Source organism: Agelaius tricolor, unplaced genomic scaffold (assembly GCF_023055355.1).
Source record: "Agelaius tricolor isolate 1412-34295 unplaced genomic scaffold, bAgeTri1.0.p SCAF_24, whole genome shotgun sequence".
Taxonomy (NCBI): Eukaryota; Metazoa; Chordata; class Aves; order Passeriformes; family Icteridae; genus Agelaius; species Agelaius tricolor.
The window spans coordinates 8,654,345-8,678,719 of NW_027269284.1; the positions used below are offsets into that span (position 1 = coordinate 8,654,345).

Sequence of the window (24,375 nt, forward strand, 5' to 3'; positions counted from 1 at the left end):
CAAATGATCAAGTGCAGCAGAAAATATTCTTGAACTAGAGGTGCAGAGATTCTGCTGCTTTCTGAAGAGCCATACTGAATGGCCTTGTGTCAGTGGTGTATTTCTAAATCAAGATAATATTTCTATAATAATATAGAAAACCTCCATGACACCATCTTGAAAAAAGAATATTTACCCAAAAAATACTGTATTTTTTAGATGACAATTGTAGAATGACACAGTATTACTCATTTTTTTCCAAATGATTGCCACAAATCTTTGGGACACTTTTTATTATTTTGGTTAAGACAAAGAATTGACAGCAGGTATTCCTTGTAAAATAACATTTTCTCAAGAAAATAATATGAAGAAAGGCCTATTTTGTGTGAATAGCAGGGCCCAAGATCAGACAGAGATCTGCTATTTCTCTACTCTAGAGAACCTATTGTTGTTCTCTTATTATTGAAAGTAGCAGTTGGTGGGGTTTGCATTTCCCCTGGTCCTTTTCTTTCCTCAGGACCACATCTGTGTTGGCCAGCAGTTGCCAGGTATTTGTATGCAGGGGTTTACTGTTTTACAAATCTTCCCCTAAAAGAGGCAGCTTTGTTCTTTTTTCTTTTTTTTTTTCCTTCTCCTTCCTTTGTTTTTCACTTGGTCTGTAAAGTTTTGTAGATATGAGTCTACATTAAAGATACAGTTTGCACATTTATTTAATATTTGGTTATATCCTGAGCTTGCATAATCAGCATCTGGAAGTAAGAGTTTGTAACATTTTGAAAATAATCAGAAAGAGAATTTCTTCTTCCAGTGCCCAATTTTAAGTCTAGAGATTAAAGATGTTTCATTTTTATTATGCAATACCACACATTGTTAATTTTTGCCCAAGAGAAATGCTTAACCCATTAAATATTATGTCTTTGCTTTGAATAAAATATATTTGCACATTGTTTCATATACAGTGTTCTCACTGAGTGATTTTGTTTGGGAATTAACTCTTCTGATAAAATTTGCATTGCTATTGGCAGTAGCATTTCAGGAAACTTTAGCAAAGAATGGAAGACTGAAGTGTTACCTGATCTCTCTATTTGTATAAAGCTCATGTTTACATAGAGGGAAGAACTGAAAACTTGTTCCTTTGAAAATTACAGCTGTCATTGAAAAGATGCCATGTTAGACTTACTCACAGTGCTCTGGAAATATGAAGGTGCCTAAAAGAATTGCTGTTATCAACTCAGTGGTGCAATGCAAGGTATTAAAACCTGTCTGCCCTGGGCTCTAGCTGGGTGTCAGACAGGGAACCTGTGACATGATGGGGTCATCAAGCTTGTATGGCTTGGAGCATAAGGGGAAGTTCATTGTTCTGTGCCAGACTGGAATTCAGACCTGAGTTTTCAGCTCCATTTCAGCTCAGCATTGGAAGAGGGACTGAAATTGAGATAGCAGAGTTTCTAATGCTTAGTGACACAGCAAATGCTACTAATAGACTCACAAAGAGTTGGAACTGATTTGTGATTGACAGCATGAAAAATGTTGTCAGAATGACTGAGTCTGGAAGCCAGGTCAAGTTAAGGCTTTCTGAAGTCATGGTGGCTAATTCAGAGTTTTCTGCTTTCGGCACCTAAGGTCTCATTGGTTGGGTGAGCTAGTTGGTTGTCAGTGGAGAGAAGCATTTCCATAAGATGTCACATTTTCCACAGCCCCAGTGACAGTTGTAGCTAAAATTATTACAGTGGTAAGGATTGGATTGCATTAAGGAATTGTTCCTAGTTCTCTGCTTATTTAACATGTTAGCCCTTACTATGTCCTTTTCCTAGCTCTTATGTAAGAAACTCTATTGCTGAGAAAATTCAATTGCATCATATCATTTTTCAAACCCTGAGGAACCCATCAGTCTTTTCATGGAGTTGCATATTGTGCTTTGAATATGAAATTAATACTTACTGCTTCCAGCTTGATCAGTGTAACTTTATTAGGCTGTGTTTGTCTTAGGTACCTCACTCAGTGCTACAATCATGTCTGTGTTTTAAGAGAGCACCTCAAAAAGCACTTTTTGAAATTCAGGCCTGTTTCTACAGAAACACTATTAAAATGAAGCAGTTTTAAAGTCCAGATAATGATAGTGCTTAGCAGTGCAGAAAAACAAGTGATACAGGAGAGAATGTTGATTTCATTCATTACAAAGCAGAATTGTCTTCTTTAATTCAGTGAGAGCAGGGCTGTCACTCCAAATGATAGAGAGAAGTGGGATGTGGTAGAAAGGATATTTACCATCTGAGTCATCACGTACTTCAGGAGTATTTGGACTGACTCTTTGTTTGTTTTCTGTTTTGGAAATAAACGCTGGAAATGTGCTGTGGTAGCATCGACCACTTGTTCTTTCTGTGTGTTGCATTAAAGTAAAGTTGGGCTTCTCTTTAATTAAAACCATTATTTTTCTGTGGTGTTCTGGAAGCAGAGCAGTGCCAGACTGTGCTCTGCTGCTCCTTTGGTTCATGGTCAGCAGTGGGAAGGGTGAGCAGAGCTCCCAGGTGTCACAGCCCTGGGAAACAGTAAGGGAGGCTCCCTTCCTCCAGCAACACGGTGAAAGGAATGTTTGAAGAAACTGCCTGCCCAGGAGAAGGATTGAAGTTGGGAAAATGAGATGCTAAGGGCACTCAGGGAGAAGCATTTGTGGGAAAATAGAGCTAAAATATAAGTAAATGGACCTAGTAGCGAGTAAATTGGTCATTGGGTGTTACCCTGCTCTGGATGAGCCCAGTGCCTCATGTCCTCTGTTCTTAAACTGTGTGTGGGTTTTGTGGGGCTGCATGTGCTTATTGGGCTCCTTGCTGGCTGTGTGTGGACAAATCCCTGCACGCCCTTGTTCCCCAGATTTGGCTCTGCATAATTATCCTGCTTCTACACAAAGCCAACTGCCTGAAGAGCAGCTGTCAGTGCAAAGACCAAACCCATGTGCGAGCAACCATGGGGGTAGTGGAAGGGAGGCTGAAGTGCTTAAGGTGGGAGCGTTGGGAGTGCAGATCTTAGGATCTTCAGCTGGTCACCATGACTTTGAGAAACATTAAAAGTCTCTTTTCTCAGCCTGAGCGCTTGAAGAATGAGTCAGAGCTCTTCAGTTCTCGGTCTCAAGGTTGTTTATTGTGTCTTATCTATAAAAGTTTTTCTCTTGCTCTGCTGAGGTCTGTCCAGGAAGACAATTCCAGGCACTCTGCCTGCCCCCAGGGTGGTGTTATGTCTTTATACTAAAAACTACATATACAATGTTTACAATTACTTCCCAATACCTATCACCTATGTTAGACAGTGAGCTTCTACTCTAAACCAATCTAAAAGTGCCAACATCACAGCAGAAGATGGAGGCCAAGAAGAAGAAGGAGAAAGGCTGGACACACTCAGATTCCTCCATCTTGCCCCCTGAACTCCCATTCTAGAAACTCCAAAATCTATTTTTTCACCTCGTGATAACTTCACTATTATTCCACTTAAAATGTTGTGGCTTGCTGATCTTCATAAAAGGTTGGTAACTTGCTCTATGGGTTATAATCAAACCCACAGGTGTTTTGGGCTCTGTGCCAGGGCTTCTGAGCCCCCTGGCAGGGGTCTTGGCCGTTCTAGACAGACAGAAAGAAGTTCCAACATGCAAACAGCCTCAGAGCTGGGCAGGCACAAGGAGGGGATGTGCTGGAAGGTGTCGTGGCCCAAGCTGGGTCCTGGAAGAGCCATGTCTGTGATGGCCCAGCAGCCTGAGTCTGGCCCCAGTGGCATCTAGGTCAGGGGACAGTGTCCTGCGTCACTGCTGCCTTAGCAGGTTGTTATTATAGACCCAAATTGGGGGGATTATTGGCAATTGGAGCAGCTTGCAGCCAGATGAAACTCCTGGTTTCCTTGCCCTTGGGAGGGGGAGGAGGAGGAGGAGTGACCTACATCTGCCCAGGGGCTGCCAAGCTCCACATTGCAGTGGCTTGCTAGGGCTCTCTGTTAGGGACAGAGGTAAAGGCTCCTCTGGAGACAGAGGGAGGTAAAGGATCTTGGTGTTCACCAGACCTTGGCTACAATTTTAGATTAATTGGATGTGTTGTGTAGAGTGTGAGGCATTAACCAGCTTTAGCGGCTGGATGGGGAATAGTGTGATTCAGGATCTCCTGACCACACTACTGTCCACTGGACACAATAAAGATACTTGGTGTTTCAACCCTGTTGAAATCAGGGGACAGAGGTTAGGGTGGAATTTGGCACTGGATTTTCGTCTGTCCTTCACTGAATTGCATTTCTGTACATTACCTGGGAAAAATGCTATACAATATCTCTTTTTCCATATAAGACATGATTTCATCAGATGATGTTGCTGCTTCCCCTTCTGTCTGTAAAAGAGTGAATATAAAGCTTCAGAACAAAATATTTATTTTGAGCTGAAGCCCATTTGCTGTCTGAATGAGGTGGTGGTTTGCAAATTAAGCAGCTCAAAACTTGGTCTAAAAGCAAGTTGTATAGATACCTCAGAAATGTTCCTGTTGATAATAGAACTGTTAGTTGCAGAGCTGTGCATGATGTAGCACTGTAGCTGGAGGCTCTGGGGTCGTGTTAGTGTGAATGTAACACATTTCTGCTATGAATGCAGTGTTGGGAGATAATTGATTGCAGAAATTGTGTAGCCTGAATGTGGAAAGGGCAGCAACGTGCTGGTTTGTCTGATGGGGATGAAACAGAATTAGATTTGTATGGGTGTAACTGAATCTAAGAAGGAATTCTTACACTGTAAAAAATTTGACAAAGATAACTAATTTGCACTGTGTGAGGTAGTGTGACTTTAGCACCAGAACTACAGTAACATCAATATCTATGTATATCTTAATTAATTCTATGATTGCAATAAAACAAGAACTAATCCCTTTCTAATGCCAAATTAAGCAGAGCAAATAAAAGCAGGAGTTCAATTTTATATTTCAGAGTAACTATTTTTGACATTTTTATGCTGTAGACTACAACATTAAAAGGAAAGAGCCTTTGCAAATTGTAATTCTTTTAGAAATATATTTCATATGTGCTAGTGAGAAGTTAGTAAATTTTATTCATTAATGATTGGGTGTGATATATTGTGGCTTGGCAAAGCAAAATGAACTATTGCTTTCTATATTATTTTATATTGCTTTTGCTTTTTGGTGTTGCTGTAACAAACAGGCATCACTGTTGTTATTATTACTCTGTTTGTACCAGTGAATGGAAAGACAAATGAGCCATGGAAATTCCTTGTACACTGTTTTTCCCCAGTTGCAAACATTTGCTCATTTCCAAGCCAGGGAATGTGCTTGTTGCCCTCCGGCCTTGGAGGATGCAGATGGAGCAGATGCCAGTGTGAAGAGTGATGCAGAGCAGGGGTGCACCCAGCAGGTGCTGCAGACCTGGGGGCAGGAAATAGCATCACAGTCACAGTTTCTGATATTGGGTCATGGCTCTGAAAAAACACTGCCCTAAAGATGAGGGGACTGGCAGGAATATGGTTTGGGTAACTGCTGGAGGTGCTAGAAGTGATCATCAGGCAGACAGGGAGGTGCAGAACAGTAATAGATAGAGAATCCAGTGATTTTTTTTTAGTTGATTCTTAAGATTTTGGAGCTGCTTATGGTGGAACTGAGCAATAAAGAATATCCATTACTTTAGACACAGTCCAAATAAAAAAAAATCTGCTTTGTTTCTTGGTATTAAAGTGAGCTCAGACACATAATTGCATTTCAGATGTTACTGATGGGAAATTGTAACCTCAGGCAAGCAGGGGAAAGGCTGAACTTTCTGGTTGTGATGAGCCAACTGCTAAGATCAAAACTTGACAGAACTAGGAAATGAATGCTGATGAAAGTCTTCAACCCAGATCAATAATGGTTTTACTGGTGGGCTTTACTGGGAACAGTGTTAAATGTAACAGCATCACATTTCCAGTGGTGGCTTCTTTTTTACTTTCAAACCAGCACTCCACATTGTTGACAAATTCCTCAGCGATCATCAACCAAAATGAATGCATTTAAGTAGGATTTGGATGTGACCCGCTGCTTTGCAGCTACATCCCTTCACAGAGAATGGGATTTGGAAAGCAGGCAGAAAAATGTTCTCTGGCATGGTCCCTGTGGGCTGAAGGCAAGGATTAAAGTGCTGGGAGCTGTGTGTGTGTGCAGGACACAGAATGTTGTAGATGAGGATGTGTCTGAAATCCCCACTCCCCTCTGGGGCAGATTGCTTCTTCAGGGCTTTTCACTTGGGATTTAAATTCCAGATCCTAAATATGATCTTCTGTGTCTCTCTCCTTTGTAAACCTGAGCAGAGCTATCTGTGCAAACACCAGGGTTGGGCTTGCAGCTGCTTGAGCCTCTGAGGAAGAGGAATATGCACCCATGGGTCCCTATTGGATCTGTTGGTGTAAAACTCACCTTGCCACTTGTTCAGATGGTCCCAATCTGAAGATGATAGTCAGAATTTTTGCACAGGCTGATCTCTGTCTCTGCATGGCCATCTCTAAACTGTCCTGGCTGTGGCATCACCATAGCTGGACTGACTGCAGGGTTTGTGGGAAGGCATCCCAGGCTTGTGGGATGAGTGCATCCAAAAAATATGACAAGGATTCAGAGAGGTCTCTATGGTCACAGAGTTGTTTCTTGGAAAACAAGGAAGGCAACTCTTCAGATGGAAACTGCTCAGGTCTGCTGGGTGACACTGAGTTAGGGCCTTGGTACCCACACTCACAAAGGACACGAGCACAAAGAAGCACACACAGCTGTTTCCACTACATGTGGAAGCCAAAGGGGCTTTCCCACAGTCAGCCATGGACAGCTGGGAAGTGGGAAGTGAAAAATCAGTGTTGACGAGGAGTTTCCAGCCTTACAGCTTTGGACTTAACTGTGTGGCATTTCAGGCACATGAGTTCTCTTAGACATAGATCCAGGCCTCTTAACTCTCAGAATGTCCCATTTTTGTGGGGGATGATGGGGGTGGGATGTGTGCCTTTTCTTTTTTTTTTTTTTTTTTTTTTTTTTGGTAAGAAATCTTCAAAGTTAAATTTATTGATTCCAATTGGAACACATGAGAGGTTGAATCTTTTTTTTTTCTGGATCGCGTGCAACCTACATCATCATTTGATAATTTTCTAAGATAGGTAGCTGGTGATTGAAGAACTATGGCTATGTCTATGTAACTTTTCAGAAGAGAGCAGTGCAATGAAGGTCCTTTAAGTCTGTCTAATTCTTTAGGTAATAATTCTGTTTACTCTCTATTTAAGCACTTGAAATTTCCATTGATTAAAAATCCAGACAATTTAAACGATAATTTTGTATATAAACCAATGATAAATTAAAATTTAGTAATCTCTTTCTTTCTTTGTGTGCATGTAGCATCATCCCACACAGAAGAATCTTTCCTTTAAAACCTTCTCCATGCATTCATTTAGTCCCAAAAGAAATACCCAAAAATTATCTTGGCATCTTTGCAGTGCCATCTTTCTTGCACCACTCATGATCTCCTAAATGCCAAAATCACATTGTAGTTTAAATCCTCCTGTATTCAAAGATATAAATGAGTTTTTCTAATTCTCATGCCTACCATGTGCAATTTTTGGCCACATCAACTGGCTTTTATTGCCTTGTTCTGCTTCTCTGATTTCCCTCCCATAAAATGTGAGTTTTTTCCTGGGTGGTTCTTGTTACATTACCTTTTCTGTTGCAGCCAGGATGCCTTCCCTTAATACAATACATCCCATTATCCTAGCTCACCACTGGGTGTACAATTTCCCTCCTGCTTTCTTAAGTCCTTTCTGTGAAAAGTCCCTTGTAGTGCCTTTTAGAAACCTTTGATTAACCTTTTGTTAATTACTTGCCTTATCCTTATTACATGACAGGTTTTCTCTGAGCTAAATTGTAGCCTACGACCTCTACTTGAGCAGATCTTTCCTTATCTGAGGTCTGCTCCATTTTGCTGGCAGTCCCTGTGAGTTTCATAGGGTCAGCAGAGTCCTGGGCTGACAGGTTCATTCCTGAGGGTGTGACCTGCAGAACCATTGCTGTGGCTCTCATTGCCTCTCTGCTGCTAGCCAGACCCTATCCCTTTGTCCTTTCACCTGGGTGGGTCACTTCTGCATTCTGGATGTCCTCTCACTTCATTATGAGGCAATTTTCGGTTTTTTCTGTTCTCTAAACATTTTTTTGCACCCTGTTTTTAGGTTTGATACACCCCGTTTTCCATTATAAAATCTCTGCTAAAGGCTTTGTAGGGTTTATGTTTGGTTTCTGCTCACTGATTTGGGTGCACAGTTTTCTGAAGAATATTAGATGGTGCTTTCATTCTGGCTGGGGGAGCACAGGGGGCTAATGCCAGCATGGTCTGGATCTAGGTCTGCCATAGAGAGGTCCCCCCTGGAAAAAGGAGCTGCCAGTGGGAGAAGTTCTGCTTTTGTTCATCCAACTTGCTGGCCAGCAGTCAAGGGCTGTCTTCATGGATTTCAGGGCTGAAGAAGCTCTTTATTCCCAAGAGACAGCAAGGAGCAGAGCAGGACTCGTGACCCAGTTACCTCTGGAGCAAACACGGCTGCCTGCTCTCTGTCAGAGCTCAGAGTGGGTCCTCAGTCTGATTTTTCCTGCTTCATAAATATGCAGGATTCACAGAATCACAGGCTGGTTGAGGTTGAAAGGGGCCTCTGGAGTTCCTCTAGTCCAAGCTCCCTGCTAGAGCAGGTTCTTGACTTCAGTGTCTTGTACAGGAGCCCACTGTCTCTGCCCTGCCTGCACGTGTTTCAATTAAAGGTGACTGCATGTGGCTCATTGCTGTGCAGTTAATGACAATGATATCTCATGCATGGACTTGAGGATGGAGGTGTTTGAGAGCCAGATGTGTAAACTCAGGCTGGTTCTGAGCAGGACAGGTTTTGGTGGCATGCAACAGGTCACTGGGGGCAGGGTAGGGTGGGTTTGCAAGTCCATTCCCAGCAGAAATGGGATTAATGCAAGAGAGGCTGGGCAGAAAGTTGGAAGGCATGAGTTTAGTTGTAGAGGCACCAATTACTCACCATTTACCCTTTTCCTGCTCATTTTCGCTTCTGCCATGGGTTTGTCCTTTTTTGTTTCTATCATGAATGACTGGGGAAACGGAAAACATCTATTACTTAATTTTATTTTTGTCCTAGTGATAAAATATGACTGAAATCTGTATCATTATATATAGAGATATATTTAGTTTTATTGTGTTTTTCAAATAATAGAGTATCCTGAGTTGGAAAGAACACACAAGGATCCTCAAAGTTCCAAGTCTTAGCCCTGCACTGATGTGCAGGAGTCACACCATGTGCCCCAGAAGTGTTGTTCAAATGCTTCTTGAGCTCTGTCAGGCTGGTGTTGTGACTCCTTCCCTGGGGAGCTGTTCCAGTGCCCAACACCCTCTGGTGGAAGAGGTGAAGAATCTCTTCTGAAATCCAACCTAAACCTCCTCTGACACAACCTCAGGCCATTCCCTGGGGTCCTGTCACAGGTCACTACAGAGAAAAGTGCCTCCCTTTGTGATCATATTATCCCCAGTAGAAAATCCAAATTATCACCAAACTGGGTCAAAACTACCAAAAGCAAAAATAACATGAAGCAGCACTGTAACCAGTTTTAGCAACTTAGAAGAAAATAAATCTTAAAGTATACTGAGAAATCTGTGAAATATGATGATTTCTTGTATTTTCCAGCATTTTCAAAGTAAAATTCATTAATTAGAGATTCTTTATGGAAAGTTAATATCTTAATCTGTATTGAGACTGGACTCTATAGAGTCCCCATTTGCCATTAAATGATTGGGTAGAAACTTGTTGAGCTACTTAAAAGTCTAGGGACTTAGTTTTATAAAATCATAAAGGCTCCTGTGTTGGAAGGGACCCATGGGGATTGTTGAGTTCAGCTCCTTACTCCACACAGGGCAACCTAAAATTTAAACCAATATGCCAATCCCAAGCAACTTAAGAGTTGCTGCAAGCTATCAGGTTTTCGTGATGTTTCAATATACAACAGTATACCTGTTGTGTATTGCAATGTCCCTGAGTCACAGGTGGTGTTGTAGCTCTGATTTAAAAAAAAAAAATCTTAGTTAGAAAATTCTTCCATATTTTATAGTGAAGAACAAACTCTACATTCTTCTACATTTAATAAAGTAATTGTTTCAAAACATTTTCAGAGAAAGACTGTGAAAAAAGCTCAAAATTGGCCTAGTGAAGTGCAGTGAACAGCAGGAACGAGGTTAGACTATGTCCTGTCACCTTCCTAGAGTCATATTCCTAGAATCCTATTGGAATACCTCAAACCAAAAGGGACCCATGAAGATCATCAGGTCTAACTCCTTGTTCCTTGCAGGCACTACCTAAAGCTAAACTATAACCAGTCCAGTTACTACTGACATTCACTTTAGCTTACACTTGGGAAGAGGGCAGGGAGTCCAGGAAAAAAGTGTGAGTTAATTAGGAACAGGTCTGAAACATTTTTAAAATGTCCTTTATAATTCATGGTACCATAGGTTATAAAGATTTTTCAGCCAGCTCATCCATTTCAGAGTGGCCTAAATGCATTGCTGTCTGTTTGCTGTTTGCAAAGATGTTGGTGACAGCATTGACCTGGGTAATGCAACCTTGGAAAAAGCAAACCTGAAACACGATGGGTGAGAGCACTGCTGTGGCTACCAGGACTTCACTTGAGATTTTAAGAGGAGCCAAGTGTCCTGTCCTTTTCTGTAGCAAGGGCAGTGTGCTGTTATTACTGTTAAAACAGTGGAGTTACAGGTGTTTGGTCTGTGTTGGTGTGACAAATCAGATTCAAGCTATGTAGGGAGATAGAATATAAGTAAATAAAGGTAGTATAGAAAGTAATCTTACCCCCTAAAGAGTTGCAGCTGGGTTAATTATTAAAGATTAGGAGCAGGCCTGACTTTAACAGGCCACAGCTGTAGCCAGTAAGATGAAGAGTGTTATAAAAGAGTGGATTGGTTCGTTGAGGGGAACTGGAGTCAGTTGGCTGCTGTGAGAAGAAGCAAGAGTCAGTGCTTGGAGGAGCTGCCTACGAGAAACATCAAGGCGGTAGGAAACTCTAGCAACATGGAGCCTTTGCAATATAGTGACAATAGAACTCTTGTGATATAATGGCAACAAAGCTACAAGGTTTTCTGGATTACTTGCAGCAGAAGGTCTCTGATCTCTGCCTGTGCTGCTGCCACTGCTGTCCCTTGTCATGCCCATCATGAGTCAGCCCATCATGCTAATGAAGGGCAATGGCCTCCTGTTTTGTGCCTGTGAAACCCATGAGTGGTGATGGAGTTTCTCAGAAACACCACGAAAACCCTCTGAGCTCCTCCTTTGCTGTAGCCAAGTGGTGAGACTGCAGGGGAGGCTCAGGGATCACACCTCAAACTGTAAATACAAATCAGTGCACTGTGTGACTGCATTGTGATCATACAATGTTAAAATGCAAGTTACCAAGCATTTAGCCTTGGGAGCCTGGCAAGCAGAGGGAAAGGCTGTGTTAGAGTGAAAGCCCTTTCACTTTTCCTGCCTATTAATTTACGTGCCTTCAGAGTGTTGCCATTTAGCAAAGTGCCTTTTGTGTTTCTGCCAAGCTGAAGTAGCCGCTGGGAAAAACTAAGTAGGCCAAATCCTGCAAATATCTGGAGAGCTCAGCCAGGGTGGCTGATGGTGATCCAAAAGAGTGTGAGGATGGATTTGGCTTCACGCAGGCAGCACAGGAAAATTGAACAAAATAAAAAGCTGACTTAAGAGTTTCATGTCAAAAGGTAGTTGCTGCAAGATAATGCATATAGGAGATTTTTTTTTTAATTGAGTTGTTCATAGTTTTGGTTGAGTGTATAGAAACCTGGGATCTTCAGATCTATGCTCTGGGTCTCAGGCCATGTCAGCTGAGGGCTATTTAAAGTTATAGACCATGTCTGGCATGGCCCAGGGCAGTGGTGTCCTCACCATATAGATTCCTGAAGTCACAGTACTTATAGAAGTGCTCATTCTGTTCCCATGCAGTGCTTTAAATAGCTCAACACATCACTGTTATTCCAGTGCCACACATTCCATCTCCATCTGAGCAAGCAGGAGATTTTTGGCTGCCAGGTATTATTGCACAGTGGGAGCATCTCTGCTTTCATCATCTCCTCCTCCATCAGTGCTGTGCCCTCCTGCACCGGGGGAAGGCACCGCTGTGTTTGGGGGGTGTCAAAAGGGGTTTCTCTGCTACCTCAGCCCGCGTTTATAATTTACAACAAGGAGTTTGCAGGTTTTAGTTCTTTTAGCCTTCCTCCTCAGCTGCCCAGCGCCGCCCTGAAGCGGCCGTGCTGCCACCTGGTGCAAACTCACCCCTTGCTGGCACGTCCCGCACCCGGTCCCCGCGGGACAGCGGTGCCACCCCCCATGGACGTGACAATATTTCGGCTTCTGGAGGTCGCTATTTTTGCCCGGCGGTGACGGCGAGCCTGGCCCCGCTCCCTCCTGTGCGGGGGTGCGGCCGGCGCCACCCGAGCCGGTGCCGGTGACAGCGGCGGTGACAGCAGCGGTGGTGGCAGCGCTCGCTGCGGATCCCGCTCCCCGCGGCAGCGGCTCCTGCGGGAATTGCCCCTCTGGGAGGGAATTAACGCAGGAATGCCCGAAGATACAGGTACGGTGTGGTGACTCCGCGTTCTGGTCAGCCTAGACCTGAAATGAGTCGTTTTTCATCTGGGGCTGTGGTAACTAAATCACTGATGCTGTCGTGAGAATAACAACTCGGCTTTTGTGCGGGAACGCAGCAGAGTGGGGAAAGATGGTTAAAGGTTTATTGTAAGGTGTGCTTTGTGTTCTTTTAATTATATGAATGATGATTTGGAAATTATACTGATTCTGGTAGTTAGCTGACAGCTCAATTTGAACACTTTCCTTGTTTTTTTTTAATTGAAATTGACTTCAGCGTTTATATTAGACTATAATGCGAAAAAAGCCCCTATTTCTATGTGCAGATATCTTGGAGTATTCTGTATCCTATCTCATAGCAATCTGCCTAAACCTGTACAAAACCAGCCTTTACAATACTGCAGTAGCAATTATTCAAACTCAGCAGAGATTTCTATGAACTGTGTTTGAATTCAGTAAATATTTTATTATAATAATGAGGGCAGGAGGTTAGCTTATGCTTTGTTTATGTGATGTGAATCTAGCACAGAGCATATGGTGAGATTTTAAACTCTTGTGTGAATACTTGAGCTGTGTTGCACCTCTTGTGCATGGTTTATTCACATCCTGTTGGAAACACCTCTCTTTTGCCTCTGTTCCCAAAAACTCTGTAATTGGTGGTAAAAGCAGAGGTCAGCTCAGCTGTGCTGTGTGCCTGCCCTGTATCAGCTGTGGGTTTCTGTTTTGATGGTGATGAGTAGGAAGTGCTGGCAAAGGCATGCCTTGGAAAGGCACTGTAGGAGGGGTTGCTTTTATGTAGTAGAAACAGGTATACATTTCAAAAAGGAACACAGTTCTTGAAGCATTTTACTTTGTATTTTTGGACAATGTGAAAGAATTACATTGAGACACATTGAAGTAGAGATTTGTCAAACTTGGTGAATACTTTTTCTTATAATACAGGAACTAAAGAATTAGCAATGCTTTGCTGTAGGAGCCCCCAGAGAGGTCTTGGAAAGAGCAGTGAGCACTTCTGGGGGGATGCCCAGACCCTCTTGGTGCAGAGGAGCACTCCTGGGAAAGGGAGTGAGGTTTGTGCTGGCCTGGGGACACCTCAGCCCTCTGCGTGGCCAGCTGGAGGGCTCGAGGGGCCATGTAATACGGACATTGACAGCAAAACTTCTTTCCCTTTATCCTCCTGATCTTCTGGTTTCCTGTGAGACATACAGAAGAACAGGGCATTTTATTGAGAAGGCACCATAAAGCAGGGGAACACATTTGTAAAGTCACTTGACACAAGGTGCTAATTGAGAAACAGGGTACAGCAGTTACTTAATGTTCTGTTCCAGTCCCTCTAACATCTCTACTCCTTAGGCAGGGCTGGGGCCAGGGAATTGCTCTGGCTGAGTGGGGCTGGCAGGATGGATGGGAAGAGCTTGTGGAGCTCTCATTACACAATTGCTCTTTTTCTCATATTTTCTGTGGAAAGGACCAATGGGGTCTCAGGCCCCCAGAAGGCTCCATTATGAATCACTGGTTCTTAGGGGAAAAAAAAAAACCAAACCAAAAACAACCCCCTTCTCTAAATGGAACATACAGCTGACATGCATGTAGCTCTCTGATCACTGCATGTATTACTGTATTCTGTATTTCTGTGTTATCCTCACATCAGCACAGCCCCTTGTCACTGGATTTTAAACACAGACCCAAGACAGGGAGAGAGCAGAGGCCAGCTCTGCAGTGGGAATAATGCTTCACTGGGATATTTAGAGGCACTTAAATGCATCTTTCCTTTAAGAAAAACCTATCAGATCTTTAAAAACATCTGAATGTTTTTAAATTCAGCCCTGAGTGTTTTGACTCAGTTGACACAAGAAGGGTTTGTTAAAACAACAACTTAAACTCCAATCTCTAATTCCTGCAGTACTTGTGTGCATCTTCTTTAATCCTGCTCCAGGAAGATTGCAAATTTAATTCCTCTCTGGGCTGCTGTGAACCTCACCCTCCCCAAGTCACTTGATAAAGCATAACAGCAATCAATAATTTTGTCCTGTTTCTCAAATCCGTAGTGAGTAAATGGAATTTGGGTCCCATATTTGTTTATTTTGATTTTCAGTAGCCACCTGTAGTTATAGAGATAAATTTTCAGTGTCAAAGCAAAGATAATTTGCTGGTAATTCCTTCTTGCAGAATAACATCCCTTACCAGTGCTGTGTGGTTTTGGTTCAGAGTGGGAATGTGGCCTTTGCCTTTGTTGAAAAAAGTGAACGTTATTATGAACTAAACAGCTTATAATTACAGTTTGAAATTTTCATGTCTAATATTTTTTCCACTCAAAAATATGTTTTCATCTCATGAAGCAAAAAGTGGTGGATTTATAGAGGAGCCTGTAGTGCTGATAGTTACTAAAGAAAATTGTATCTTTTCTGCTGATGGAGGGTTGCTGTTGCAGGCCAATACTTTATTTGTATGAGCCTGAAATGAAAGGCTTGCACTTTTTTATCCCAGCCCCCAGAACACAATAATTGAAGCACCAGAACAATCCACAGAAAGGACAGGGAAGGTGCTCCCCCACCCCCCAGGCCCTGTGTTTTTCCTTGCATTGTTGCCTTTAGGTTCTGGTTCTGCACTATCCTTCCAGGAACCTTGGTGAGGAATTACCAAGGAATTACCACTTTCCCTCCATTGAGAGTAATTGGGGTTGTTGCAAATATTAGGAATAAAATTTCTTTTCTCATGACTTTTGTCTTTCCACTCAAATTACATCTCTCTTTAGATCACAGTACTGTTTAAAATGTCAGCATCCCAGAAGGACAGGTTGGATGGGGCTTTGAGCAATGTAGTGTTGAGGAAGGTGTCCCTGCCAATGCAGGAGGGTTGGAACTAGGTGACCTTTAAAGTCCCCTCCAACCCAAATCATTCAAGGATTCTGAGATTATAATATCAAATTGTGTCATTTGGCCCTCTATAATTTTGGGCTTCTTTAATCACCAAGAGCAGTAAATCTATTAAACTGTTTTTTTTAGAACAGAGTTAAATAATGTGACACAAATGAGTTATGTGGCCTTAACTATGTCTGTATAGTAAACAAAGAAAATGAAAGTCTTTATTATTAAACTTTATAGTTGAGGTTTGATTCCAGATTAAATGTGCATTCTTAAGCATGACACTTGTTAATTTTCAGTACTTGATTTCCAAGCTCAGAAATGGCTCCTGTAGGTTCCTGTGCAGAGTTGAAACAAAACACAACAAACTGGTAAAAGCATTAGGACTGTGTTGAATTCTGCAGTTTCTGGACATGTTTCTTCATGAGATCTGTAATCTGTCATGAAGGTTTCTCATTTAGCTCTTGGAGAGCCTGATAGCAAAAGGGTTTGTCATCTTCTGCACAGACCATCCTAGAGTGGCTCTTTTGCCAAGAGTTTGATTTCCCTCAGCAGTTTGCTCACAGCAGAGAGGAGGTGGCATGTTCTATCCCAGGCTCCTGAGCAGAGCCTGACCAGGGACTTGTGAACCCTCTCCCTTCTGCCACCACCATCAGTTTGTCTTGCTCTGCTTCCAAATGTTCCTGTCTCACCCCAATCTTTCCCTTATCTCTGGCACCTTAACCCAGTCCCCAGAGCTGTTAAATCCTGCTTGGTCTAGCAATGACAAAGGAGCTGGGCTTAGTCAAAGGGATGGGCTTTTACCACAAGCTGTGGATTTTGGATCCAGTGTACCTGTCACAGTGTTCACTGAGGTCATGCTGCAGCCTTTGATCCAAATACTTCCAAAAGCAAGCTGCTCTGCTTTCTTTTTCATGTTGAAAACCAATATATTGTATATTAACCTTTTTTCACTTTTATAAAAAGCTTAAACATTTTGCCTGAAATTTTCCCTGAAGAAATGAGTTTGAGATCATCAAATGCAAGTAATGTTTATGTGAATGGGTAAAGTTTGGCAAAGCTCTCAGGGAAATATTGGGATTTTTAGGGATGGTCCTGTGTAGGGCCAGGAGTTGCACTTGATGATCCCTGTCAGTGCCTCCCAACTCAGGATATTCTGTGAGTATGCAGAAGTTATAAGCACACTGAAAACATCACTTTCCAGCAGCCATAAGATGTGTAATGCAGCTTTAATAATAAGCAATGCCACTGTCCCTCCTTCCCTGTGGTACATGCAGCAAGTGCCCATCTAGAATAAGCAGTATAGAAGTGAGTCTGAGGAGTTTATCTCATTTGACAATTCTTCAGCAAACTGTTGCTGGTTCATGTGCCCCACTTGGTCCAGAGCTAAGCAGAATTATCTACTGTGGAGACAGTCTGAGTCTTGACATCAGAGATGTGTGAGCCCTGGATAGCTGGCAAGAATATTGGCAGTAATGTCCCCAGCAGACAAGTCTTGCACAAAGAAGTCCTGTGGAAACTGTGGAAATTGTTCATTCCTTGCCAGTTTTTGTCCTTGTCAAAAAGTGAGTGCAGTCAGATCCTTTTAGGGTTTAAGGATTAATGAGGATACCTCTGCTGGAGCAGAATGTAGTCTGGGAGAAAGGCAAATTTAGAGGAATCAGGTATTCAGTTTTATTTTGGTTTAGAAAAAGTAGCATAAAGTTAAGAAGGAAATTTCTACAAATTGGGGTAAAATGGAAGCATTTAATTTTTAATGAACTTTTTAGTCAGTTATGATCTGATGAATAGTCTCAGATTATTGCATTCCATCAGTAATTCATTATTTCACTTATTAAATATGTTGATTTTTTCTTCTGCTGCTTTGAGGACTGATTTTGATACATTAAGGCATAAAGGTAGAATACTGAAAAATTGCCATGTAAAACTTATCTCCTTAAATATGGTTTGAAATGTAAGTTAAAAAATGAAGTTCCTGAACTGAATTAGTTTCTCAGAATTGTCAGCAGTTGAAATTTCAACCTAAACCATATTATGTGTCAATGTCTTAAAATGCAAACTAATATTTGATTAATTAATATGATTTTGTTGTGCTAGATGGAAGAGTAAGTGTTTCAAACTGTCTTCAGAAGGACCTGTTTGTAATGATCTCAGAGGCACTGTATTCCCACTGGGGTTTTGTGGGAAATACTTAGTAGCTCAGTTCTGAACTGGGAGAAAAGAAAAAGAATGATTTCTTTCTCTGCAGTGTATATTTTAAATATGCTTTGTTTTACTTCAAAATTAATGGAAAAATTCCAGAAGAAATTTCAAAGAAGAATTTTTTAAAAACCTAAACCTAAATATTTTCCTTTTTGAATTTCTTTTATAGCTGAGTTACTGAGTTTTTAATTCCAAACCTTAATTTAGAGATGCAAAGGGAAGGAAATATGTGAAGTCCTGTCCTGTAGCTCTGGACACTGAGCACCAAATACATCATGGGAAACAAATTTTTCTGGTTTTTGACACATTTTCAGCTTGCAGCCAGTGCCAGAAACCAAAATAACCCAACTTTGCAACAGTTTTCAGTGTTGTGCTGCTTTGCAGAAAGTGCAGCATTGGAGTCCCAGGGGCAAGAAGGCAAATGGAAAAGCAGTGTTTTCTCTGGAAGTGGGAGGCTGTTGGCACTGGAGGCAGGATGGGTGTTTGGGGGTGGGCTGGCCCTGGCAGGGCTCTGGTTCCTCCTGGCTCTGCTCTGGGCTGGGTTTCTCTGCCCTGTGGGACTCAGCACAGCATGAGCTGGCAGCTTTCTGTGCTGGCCAGGCTCAGATGCCTCTGGAGAGATGCTGCTCCCAAAGGCTGGAACAGGGGAATAGTGGAGTGTGAGGAAAAGTCAATTGTTTAATTGTTCCAATCAGAATTTTTTATTTCAAATGCGACTCCTTAGGCCCAAATGTTCTGGCTATGGTCAGCTCTTTTTAAGTCAAGTCTTTCATGAATTATATGCTACAAATTTGATACTTTGGAGAGAGCAAACCTTTATTTACAGTTGCACTTTTAGCTGCTACTCTAGTAACTAACTCATGAAAATATTTTGTTTTGGTTTCTTACAGGGTTGATTCTTTTTCAGGGTGGGTCGTTTGTTTTGGGCAGGTTACAGTACAGAGAGATTCTTGTGTCAAAAGTAAAGTATTGCAAAGTTCAGAGTTTCCTCTGGTTTTATTTGAGGAATAAATCAGACCCTCATAGTAGCCTGAAGGATCTGTACTTGCTCTGTGTAAGTTTGAGCATCTGCCTTTCTGTAAGCTTCCCGTTGCCTGTTGTGCTTATGGTGTTTTTATTGGAGATGTCCTTAATTATAACCAGGCCTTCAGTAATTGCTCCAAAGTTCACAATGCCTTGAGCAGGACTTTTGGACCATCACAGAACGTGTAATTTTAGCAGACAAGGCAGAATGCTGGTGGGTGGTGAATAATGTCATGAGAAGCTCAAGCCCATCTATCTGCTGGGTAAAAAAAAAAAAAAAACAAAAAAACCAAAAGAACTAACCCAAACCACTTTAGTTGCAGGAGTAGAAAGTGATGTTTTGGGTAAAACTTACAGCAAGTCCTCTGGAAGAGTGTGTGGGAGGGAAGCTAAGCATCTTACTGAAATACTGACTCCTTCAACTCAGTGGATGTGGAAAGGCCTTTTTTGCTTAAGCCTATTGGCATATGAGAGGTTGCTCCATCTTGACTGGTTGGTTGGTGAGTTTATTTTGTAGCTAAAATTTAAACAAAATCACTTTGAAATAAGCAACCCAGCCTTTGAGTAAGCATGCCACATTGCAGAAGAAAATGTCATTAAATATGTCATTTACTTGAAATGCTTTATGTGCTTTCCTGTTATTAGTTCTTCACACAGGGAAAAAGCCAGATGTGTTGAGTTACAGTACAGCTCCTTTATAATTAACTGCCTTGATGTTTCCTCTCTTGACTCCTAAGTACTCTGATAAAATATTGATGCAAGTGCTGCAGCAGCACTGCAAGAATAAGGTCATATCTCACCTGTTCCACATAACACATTGAGATGCCTACTTATCTCATTTTATCAACAGCACAATAAATGCAATTTCTAATTTACATCACAAGATGGCAGCAAATTTTTAATTCACTTAATTTTCACTAACCTAGATTAACCTAACCTCTTGAAATTGTGGTTTTCTTACAAAATGACAAAAAACTTGGGTTAATGGTCAGATATGTGTGCTATTTACAGGGATGTCAATATTTCAGAAGTATTCAAAACATCTACAGAGCTTTATTTCTGCTTTAAAATCAGTAAAAAAAGGCATTTACTATGAACTTTAAATATCAGTAGCTCACAGTGTAAGAGTTACCAACTCCCATTAAAGATATTTTGAATAAAAACTATAGCTTTTATCTATATTCTTTGATTCCTTGAAGAGAAAATATGACAAAGCAGTTTTTGAAATTCAGGCAGAGGTTCTCAAGACTTGATCATCATCACAGACTTTCTTCTAAAAGGAATTCTGATTTATGTTTGAAGTGTGTTCAGTCAAAAACTTTCAAAGATATGAAATAACAGGGTTGGATTGCCTCAACTCCTTTTGGCAGATCTTTTCTCCTGTGCTGGCCAATCCCAGAAGTTCAAATTTTAGTCTGCTTGAACTGATTTGTCCTAGGTGTTGTTAATTGTCATTGCTTGTAGATCTTACTGAGGATGCATCTATGGCCTTTAAAATGCTCTACTTTTTGTTTTCCCCTGCAGTTTCCCAACCACAGGCTGTACATAGCCAGCTGGAGAAGCCATCCAGTACTGCAATTCTCTGCAATACCTGTGGAAAACCATGCAAAGGAGAAGTTTTGAGAGTTCAGAGCAAATATTTCCATATTAAATGCTTTGTTTGCAAAGGTAAGTGTGTCTGCTGCTTCTATAAGTAGTGCATTAGCAATGGTTGTGACTTAATGATCCTGCAAACTTCACAAGCGTATTTTACAATCCAATCCATGCCTGAAAGGATTTACTGTGAAATCCCTGACTCCTTACTGTAAGATAATAAATAACCAAAGTCACAAAACTGGAGAATGTTTTCAATGGATATAAAGATGTTTATATCCATATTGGAGTTTACTATAGATTTGGGATGTCAGGAAGAAGAGCACTTTGGGAGAACAGTGCAGGGCTAGGAGAGGATGAACATTTGTGAAGAAACTCAGAGGTTTTCTGTCCCCCAGCTCTCTAATGTGTGCTGTAGGGTGCACCATGGCCACATCTGTCCAGGTTCTCTTGTGCTGGACTGTGATCTTTAAATTCCAGTGTTACCCTCTGTGCTTTTCCATTTTTTGGGGGGAATGACTTGGTTTGCTCCAGATTGGTGCCTGGTGATCTAATATTGTCTCATGAATAGCAGAAGGATGGTCACAGGAAAAGGGAATTATCTGATACAGCACCCCTTCTGTAGATACTTGCTTGTTTAAAAACTTGTCTGGAAGCTGCAAAGATCTAATTTGTTTTAAATGTACAGGTACATAAATATTAACTGATGTTGACTGAACAACCTGCTTACTCTATTATTAACCAGTGCTTTTAATAAATGACATTTATTAAACCTTGTAGCCCAGTCTAGAGACATGAGCATGTCTCTGCTTCCTGATGTGTTACTGTAACTATTCCTACTCCTCTTTAGAGGAAATACTAGAAAGAAAACTGTCACTATCTGTTAGCTATACTGATATTTTTTAAAATCCAATGGGATTGAATACATACTATTAAAAACTGAGGCAATCTTTAATGATTTAGACAGACAGGACTAAATGTTCAGCTCAATAATTGTGTTCTTTGCAAAATTGCACCACAAGCAAAATAAGCATGCTGCACTTCCCTAAACAACAAAAATATTTTGGTCATCTATTCAGAAGAGATTAGTATTTAAAGCAGACCACAGCCCATACATTCATCTTTTACGTTCTTTTAAAGCCAGCTGTTCTTATGGCAAATTTCACTGTTAAATCAGTTTTTCAGACCTAGCTCAGTAAAAGAGCAGCTGATCTGTTATTCAAGAGTCTTGTTTCCTACATGAACCAGTAACATTCTGGTATTTAGTCCATATTATCATCTTTATGAAGTCCAAGCCTCCTGTATTTTTAATAGATTTGCTATGAGAAAAAACAAATTCTGCAGAAGGAGTAAGACAGAGTTGTACATCCAATTTTTTGGTTTTATAGTCCATCTCCATTTAGATGATGCCAGGTCACCAGCAAATGCAGCATATGGTCACTGAACTGATTCATTGATCCCAAATTTAGGCAGTGCAGAGGGGTCTTTCCCACCCCCATGCAGAGGAAGATGATGAATGCATTGTAGAATTGCATTGCCCCTATCTGTCTGTAAGAGATAAGAAGGAGTTTGTTCTGCTTCTGGCAGATCTTGGATAAAATGAGGAAAAAATCTCAGTGTCAGTGAGGTAGCAGGGTAGCATCTGTCAGCCACCTGTCAGTCTCTCAGCTGGCACAGGAGAGTGTCAGAGGTGTGGTGAAACTGCTGCTAGGTGTCAAGGCTCTTGCCCTCCTCCTTACTAATCATTTTGCTAAGTTTGCCCACATGATTGCTTTGAGGATTTTCTTTCATTATTTATTTGCCTTAATTTCTTTTATCTTTCTTTTACCTTTCAATGGTTTCCATCAATTTTTCTGGCATTCTTCTGGTATCTGTTTTTATTTTGTTTCTGGGCTTTATTTGTTACTTAAGAAGCATAAGTTGCTTTGTAATATGGATTTGCCATATTGTTAGGTGTGAAGAGCTTTGGAACAAACAGCACACTGAATATACAATGTCGCAGACATCTTTCATGAAAAATCCGTTCTTAGGATTTTTCCTTGTGAGAAGCTGCAGTTTCAGTAACCAAAGTAAACAATGGTTATCTGCTGCTGTGGAATGCAACAGGTAAACCCATGATTGGTCTCCTGTGGGTGTTTGGATTTCTTGACCACTCATGGCTGAGCTGGCTCTTGCTCTGTCTGAGACACAGATCTTTGTTATTCATTCTTTTCTATTCTTAGCTAGCTGCTGAAGAAACCTTTTCCTTTCTATTGCTTTTTAGTATAGTCTTAATGTAACATATATCATAAAATAATAAATCAAGCCTTCTGATCATGGAGTCAACATTCTCGTCTCTTCTTCATCCTGAAAACCCTTGTGACCACAGTCACAATACATTTCCCTGGCTGCATAAAAGGAGAAAAAGCAGGTTAGGCAAATGTGGCTTAAATTTTTAAATTAGTGGTTGAAGGAATACAGTTCATGTGTTAGGATTTAGCAAAAAAAAATGGTATTCAGTTCTGATCAATGTATCTGCTTTCAGCCTTGGAGGAGAGTTTTGTGCCATGACCTCTGCTGTGCACGGGCAGGGTGATGGTTCTGGGAATGTATTTATCCTATTGTTGATTCCTGCCTGTGGTGCATTTATTTCAATGCTGCTCAGCCATGCAGTTTGTCCTGTCTCACTCATGCACCAAAGATAGCACGTGGAGCCAGGCTGTGTGTCCAGCATGCAGGGCTGTCCAGGACAGATAATCCCATGTGTGGGCTGCTGCATTGCCCTGCCAGGATGCCTGCCTGCTGGGTTGACTGCCTCTGTGTGAAACCACCTTGTAGCCTGCATCAGAAAACATGTAGTAGTTATAAGGCTGCAGGGAGTTTTGGTTCCTCTCACAGAATTTAGGGCTGTACAGTGGTGGAAAATGCTAACTGATAAGAATGACAAATGGAGGTATCTGAGGTCTGTTTGAATGACCTCATCAGTGACAGATGACGTAACACTGGAAGAAGTTACACCTTTTTGAATATGTGTGAAATTTGAAACTAATTCTTTGATACTTTTGGATAAATTATGAGGTTTCAGAGGGTCAGATACATTGAATTCTGTATTTCTACGCTTTTTTTAGGGTAGAAAGGCAGTTTTGTGTATTGCCATACTTCTGTCTGATTATTCATAGAATGGTTTGGGTTGGAAAGAACCTTAAAGATCACCTCATTCCAACTCCCCTGCCATGAGGAAGGACACCTTCAACTAGACCAGGATGCTCAAAGCCCCATCCAGCCTTGGACACTTCCAGGGTTGGGGCAGCCCCAACTTTTCTGGGCAACCTTGTGAATTTCAGAATGGTAACAGCAACTACATAGATGCCTTTTGTATTCAAATGAAATTACATAACCAAGAAAGGTTAGGATAAAGTCACTAATTCCCATGCAGTTCTTCTTGCATTCCCCAGATAATGATTCTAAACAATTCAAAGTTTTTCGAAGGCGGACAACTCCTTTATTGTTCAAGACTAAGAGACACATCCAGATTAAAAAATTTAACAGCAGTACTGGGAGCATCTACTAGTCTTGCTCAGTATCAAAGTACAATAGGACCTAGGGAGGTAAATAGGCATTATAAATAAGGTTTGTACTCATATCTATTCATTTGTGTTATTACCTGTTCAGCTGCATGTCTAATCTGCTAATAAAATTCTGCAGGGAACATGCCATCTAACCTTACTTCAAATTTTTACTTAATTTTTGGTTTAAAGTATATCCCATTGATATCAGGTTTGATAGAAGTACTGTTATAATGAAGCTGGTATCTTTGATATAGTAAGGCAAAATTTCATCAGACTTCAAGGGCTTTGGTTCCCATGTTTGCTAATTCTTTTTTTATTTGTTACCACTATAATAAAATTGTCAAGGACTGTAATAAAAAGCACTGTAATAAAGTATTTATGACTTAGACTGTCAAATTTAAAAAAAAAAATCGTTGAATATAAACTATTCTGAGGGTGTCTGTCAGGTCAGAACTGCATTTAATGGAGCAGATGGTATTAGACAAATATTAACTTGGGG

At 41.1% G+C, this 24,375-nt stretch overlaps 1 protein-coding gene across 8 annotated transcripts in view; it reads left to right on the forward strand.

The window, feature by feature from the left end:
• ABLIM2 (actin binding LIM protein family member 2) overlaps positions 1-24,375 on the forward strand; it is a 130,889-nt gene that overhangs the window by 16,942 nt on the left and 89,572 nt on the right. For 6 of the 8 annotated variants that reach the window (XM_071447454.1, XM_071447457.1, XM_071447459.1 and 3 more), the window contains exon 2: positions 20,260-20,403. In XM_071447454.1, the coding sequence (XP_071303555.1) occupies positions 20,260-20,403 (144 nt within the window). Of the gene's footprint in view, positions 1-12,449; positions 12,636-20,259; positions 20,404-24,375 lie in introns of those variants that run through there. The other 2 variants (XM_071447461.1, XM_071447456.1) reach the window with 2 other exon arrangements.